The sequence below is a fragment of the Chaetura pelagica genome, unplaced genomic scaffold (genome assembly GCF_000747805.2).
Source record: "Chaetura pelagica isolate M959 unplaced genomic scaffold, ChaPel_1.0 scaffold76, whole genome shotgun sequence".
Classification (NCBI taxonomy): Eukaryota; Metazoa; Chordata; class Aves; order Apodiformes; family Apodidae; genus Chaetura; species Chaetura pelagica.
In genome coordinates, this window is record NW_009970723.1 from 8,510,147 (window position 1) to 8,516,146 (window position 6,000).

Sequence of the window (6,000 nt, forward strand, 5' to 3'; positions counted from 1 at the left end):
GACACACAGTTTTGGATCACATCTTCTCCTCTGAGCACCAAAATGTGAAATTGCTTTAATATCCATGTCAGTGAAAGCATGCAGGTTTGCTCTTAAAGTCTAGTTGGAGTTGATACTTTCTACACAGTTGCAAGGGCACAACGAATGTTCCTGCAGCTCCGTGAAATGCTCTTTCCTCTTACTCATCAATAGGAAATCCATTCCAGTTTCAAGTCAGAGTGAAAACTGATGCAGAAAGGGAAACCCCATTTCTTAGCTAGTATGACAGACAAAGTAGTTCTTTTGAGGCTGAAAATGCTAACTCTTGAAAAATGACTTGGAAAGAGACTTAAATGTTCTTACTATAAATGAACAGAACTTCATGCTGTGGCAGTAAGGGTGTCTTACTGAGGTTTTGGAAAGTTTTTAGTAACTTTTTTAGAACTGTGTGTTGTTGGATCACTCACTCCTTTTAAACGTTTGCCTTCATAAACACAAACGGGCTTTCCGAGAATATATTTCAGGATGCTAATAATCAAAACAGTTGCATAATGCCAGTCCTTTCTGTAATTTGAACGCAATTGCAAGCTCGTTGTGCGAGACAAAAAAGAAACAGGGTGCTCCACTTGTTTTTCTGGCATATTGTGAATCTCTGTTTCTTTGATTACAGCTGTTATTGCTGGCGGAGTTATCGGTTTTCTTTTCGCAATCTTCCTCATCCTGCTGCTGGTCTATCGCATGAGAAAGAAGGATGAAGGCAGTTACGACCTTGGTGAACGTAAACCATCCTGTGCTGCCTATCAAAAGGCACCTACCAAGGAGTTTTATGCATAAAATTCCTACTTAGTGTCTCTATTTATGAGATCACTGAACTTTTTTAAATAAAGCTTTTGCATAGAATAATGAAGATTTTTTTTTTTTTTCCATTAAAGAGCCATTACGGCACCTTTATGATAAAATCCCATTGTATTTAAAACTTTCCATGTATTCCTTTAAAAATGTAAAATTAAAACTTAACATTTGCAGTGTTCTGTGAATAACAGTGGCAAAGCATTATTTTATAAAACCATTGATGTTCACTGAATCATTTTTAAAACTTTATGCATAAATATAAAATAATGAAAATGATTGTTTTATCCTATGGTTCAATGAAAGTTGTTTAATTTTTTTCAGCATGTCTCAAATTGATCTGACAAGTTAGTTTTTATTTCATTAATTTATCTGTTTCCAAAAAATGCCTTTTTGTAGTTGTCATGGTGCAATTTGTCTTCAGATAATTCAGATAACAGTAACTTTTAGTGTAAATGTAATTTTTCAGCTATGTAAACTTTAAACTCCACTTTGTATAAATTTAAGTGTCAGAATATCAATTTTACACTTTGCAGTGTTTCTCAGCGTACCTGTAGCTTCAGTGAGATTTGTAACAGCAAATTACTGTGTAAAATTGGATTATTACTACAACTGTATAGTCGTATTCTTACTAAACAAATCTGTAAGGAAGATTTGGAGTAAGCTACTGACAAACCTAAGCAAACCCAAAGACTCTTAACAGTATTTTGAGAAGTTGCTGCAGATTTCTATGGCCACTGTATTTGTTAATTATTTGCAATTTGAAGGTACCAGTAGGGGTTTAAATTTTTGTTCTTTAAAAATGCATTTAAGTTGTAAACGTCTTTTAAAGCCTTTGAAGTGCCTATGATTATATGTAACTCGTCGCAGACTGGTGTTAATGAGTATATAACAGTAAAAGAAAATGTTGGTATTTTATAAGCACAGACAATTCTAATGGTAACTTTTGTAGTCTTACATGGATAGACATAATTGTAATTTGGGAACATAAACACTACTGAATAAATCATGTGGCCTAATACTGAGAATTCCATTGTGATATACTTTTGTATGCTTTTCATTTTATGTCTATTTGCTTATGTTTTAATGTCACAGAGTACATCTAGTAGGTCTTAAAAGTCCAGACCAAAAGAAAAAAACCAACAAAAACCAACAAACCCAACGCTGTTGATCATGGTGATCCTTCGACCAGATTTATTGCTGAGAAAAGTGGGGTTGTTTTAAGTCTTGCATCTGGTATACGAGTCATAAGTCATTCGACCTTTGCATTATATTTAATGGCAGTATTGACACAGACCTGTTCTTCCTGCAAATGTTGTTGTCCGTAATGTAAAACTCAAAGGAGACCCCACTTTCATTTATTGTGTATATTGGTTTTTAATTTGTTGTTCTGGTTTGTTTTCTTCCCCGGCCTTTTGGAGAATTTTGGTTTACTCTGCTCGGACTCCAGCAGAAGAGTTGGGACAAGTGGAATGTCTTCGTAAGAGAAGAAAGAAATGTTCCAAGTAGAAGAAGAAGGCTCTGTTGCTTAAACCGCAAATAGGTGTTGCATAGAGGGGCACGTGGAGAAGACGATAGTCTGCCTCCTTATATAATGCTTTGTAACAGACAAATGGCTTCGTCTTCTACTCTGTTAACCTCTTCTCTTTTTTTTTTTTTCCCTTTTTTTTTCTTTCTTTTTTTTTTTTTTTTTTGGTTTTTAATTTGTTGTTCTGGTTTGTTTTCTTCCCCGGCCTTTTGGAGAATTTTGGTTTACTCTGCTCGGACTCCAGCAGAAGAGTTGGGACAAGTGGAATGTCTTCGTAAGAGAAGAAAGAAATGTTCCAAGTAGAAGAAGAAGGCTCTGTTGCTTAAACCGCAAATAGGTGTTGCATAGAGGGGCACGTGGAGAAGACGATAGTCTGCCTCCTTATATAATGCTTTGTAACAGACAAATGGCTTCGTCTTCTACTCTGTTAACCTCTTCTCTTTTTTTTTTTTTTCCCTTTTTTTTTTTTTTTTTTTTTTTTTTTTTTTTTTTTTTTGAGATTTCCAAAATACAGGTGTTCAGGACCTCAAGCTGAACTGTTTCTCAGAAATGTATTGTAAATAAGATCTGGTAGCTCTTCAGATAAGAGTTGCATAACTTGTTATTTGTTGCTGTCCCAGGTTCAGTGGTCATTTAGGAACAAACGAATGCTATCCTGTGCTAAAATACTTAATATATTGCTTTTTAAATTACTTATACTTACTGGCAAGATTTTTAAAGCCATACAAGTTCAACAAGTAAAAACAGGGTAAGAATTTAACAGGTATATCTTATTGTGCAATATTTAGTGAAATTCAATTATTAAAACAACTGCTTGAAATAACTGTGCCAAGAAAAGAAAATTTCTGGCAAATGCTGTGCCACTGCTGTAAAATAAAGCATTTGTTAAAGTGCCAAAATAAAGTCTACCATGCCTAAACTAATACTTTATTTGTATAGTCTGACATCCAGTTTTTTGAAGCCCACTTTGCTTAAGGTAGTAGATCTGAATTTTATTGAAGGGTGCAATGAATATCACTGTAAGTAGAGCTATAAATCCTAAACACCAGATAAATTGTCTCTTTCATAAGCGAACTGGTATTTAGGAGCTGTTCTTTTTATTTATAAAAGTTAGACTCTGCCTGTATACTTAATGCACAGGACACTATCAAATGTAGGCATCTGTTTTAATTATTCAGGCTATCAAATATTATGCTTGTCAGGCTCCTCCTGCATCTGCTTACAAGCAGAAGCAATGGTAAAGGTGCAGCTCTAACCTCTCACTTTTTTCCCCTACACATCCCTGATCCTCCCTGTTACATGCAGAAGAGGTTCAACGCTTCAGCTCCGCACACAGACTGAAAGTACCGCAGTCTTCCCACCCTCCCTAACAAAACTTGGAACTTCTTTAACATGAAATAGGCATGATAGTAGCATTTCTCATCTCACGATCTCTGCCTTTCTCTGTTCAGGGCCAAACCCTTCTGTTGGGGAGAAATTCTGACAGAGCTATCATCTCGCTTATAAGCACCAGTTCAGTTTCCGTGGGTCTGAAAAGCAGGCTGGCACGGACACCGGCTTCCAGCAAGGCTCTTCAGAAGGAACGGGCAGCTGAATGTGCCTCTCCTGCACTCAGCCTTCCTAGCACGAGTTGCTCTTTGGTTTTGCTTCCCTTTTGTTCCTCCCTTCCTGGATGCGTTTCTAGCAATTCTCTGGCTGCTCTTCGATGTTGCTGGGCAGCTGGGAGTCCCAGTGCCAGGCTGTGGGTGCTGCGCCACATCCCTGCAGCCAGCAGCAGCATCTGTACCTCTGGGATGGCTTTTCCTAAAGACCCTCAGCTCTTCTCTGCTTGAGCTCCTGTAGCAGCTCTGAAATTCCTCAGCAACCTGATCCGGTGCCTCCTTGTGATTGATGGGCTCTAGTGTTTATCAAAACGCCATGTTGCTTTGATTTAGTCTGGGTTACAAATGGTTACTTCCTCTTAGATTCTTTGCAAATGAAGCCTGATGCAAGTAACATAAAGCTTATGTTAAAAGAAGTCTCCTGCCTTTGCTTTATTAATGGAAAACTAACTTCAGAAGTTGAGTTCCTTCTTCTGCTTGCCAGCTTTAGAAGTGAATTCTAGCTGAATTCTAGTGTTGCTAATTTTTTCTTCACTTTGAGGAGTGCACTTCATTGAAATAGGATGAACTAAAATGAAAATTGTCCTCTTGTATCTCCTCACAAGAGAACAGCATGTTTGTAACTTTGGTGAGCTGTTGCTTTTTTTCTTTCCCTTGGAGCTGAGTATTGAAAAGATGGTTGAATGCAGTCTTAAATGACAGATACTATTTTCAAGCAACATACAGACTACAGGAAACTATTGTAAGGAAAGAAGTATCCAAATAAACATTGAACTATTGGTGGGAGGGAAATGATGATAACATGCTTAGTATTACATCCTTTGTTCAAGTAAGCAAACAACAGACGGGGGAAAAGGAATCTGAGGGGAAAAAGATCTCTAAGGAAACTGTTCTTACAGATGGAAATACTACAGCAAGTTTTTAAAAACTTGCAATCAGTTATTTATTACTTAACACTTGCTTAATCAGACTGAAACAATTTCCTTTAAGGAATTTTTAACATTGTCCATTTTTAATCAACATTAATAATAGTTTTGTTACATTTAAGCTCTTGCCTGTGTTTAACAGAACTATGAACCTTGGTGTGAAAACTCTGCGCTGTGAACTTTTTGAGCATTGCTTTTCCAAATCTTTAGTCAGGTTAAAGCAGCACAATTTTGCTGTACAGTTTGTCTGAGAAAAGATACAGCAAGTATCCCCCTCCCTGGCACATCTGCTGGTCCTGGGATGGTTCATGGCTACAGCTGAAGAGCAGTTTTGCCAAGGAACTGGAGCAGGAGAAGGGGACGCTGACGTATTTCATTTCCTCCTGCCTCTTGGGCTGACCAGGCACTGGGTTCAGCTGTGTGGGTGGGAGAGGAGGAGCTGTAACCCAACCCTGCCAGTGGAAAAGATGCCTTGCAGAGATTTCTTTGCATGTGAAGGAAAGTAAGTTGTATATTTTTTTTCTTTGCAAACAAACAAACGATAAAACTTAAGCTCAGTAGAGCTAGAAATGGAAATGTGGGCTCCTGCCCTGACCCCTGTGAACCAATTTCACATGTGCATCGGATGCGCAGAGTAGCTGCTCGTGTGGGTGGAAACACTGAAAAACCCTCTCTGTGTTTGTAGTATCTGAGCTTAGTTTCTAGTGGGGACTGAGGAGAGCAGGGACAGGGGCAGAGGCCATGTAGATCTACAGACATTTATTTGGAGTGAGTGGAAAGAAGGCAAGAAGAGAAACTGTCCTGACAGCCTACATTTTCCACTGGAAGTTTCAAGGCATTTTGTTTTCTTGAGTCGTTGCTGTCACACTGAATTTACGCTTAACAGAGAGAATCTGTAGGTAGGAGATTGGGCAGATGTTGGTGTCATAACCTGAAAGACTCTCGTGGTTGCACACAGCTATCCAGCACGTCAGAGGTCCCTGCTACCTGCTGCACGTTGCCAGTCGCAGCTTCTGCTGGCTGCTTATCTCCAGGATTTGCAGAGGAACTGCTGCAGCAAAACAGTTGGAGGATCTACCAGACTGACCCCATGCACCTTCTGTTGCCCACAAGAGGT

General features: G+C 38.5%; 1 protein-coding gene across 1 annotated transcript in view; it reads left to right on the top strand.

The window, feature by feature from the left end:
• SDC2 (syndecan 2) overlaps positions 1–1,853 on the top strand; it is a 42,983-nt gene extending 41,130 nt beyond the window's left edge. Inside the window, exon 5 of the mRNA XM_010006514.1 lies at positions 650–1,853. Within this exon, the coding sequence (XP_010004816.1) occupies positions 650–813 (164 nt within the window). The 3' untranslated portion in view covers positions 814–1,853. The remainder of the gene's footprint in view (positions 1–649) is intronic.
• The last annotated feature ends 4,147 nt before the right edge of the window (positions 1,854–6,000 follow it).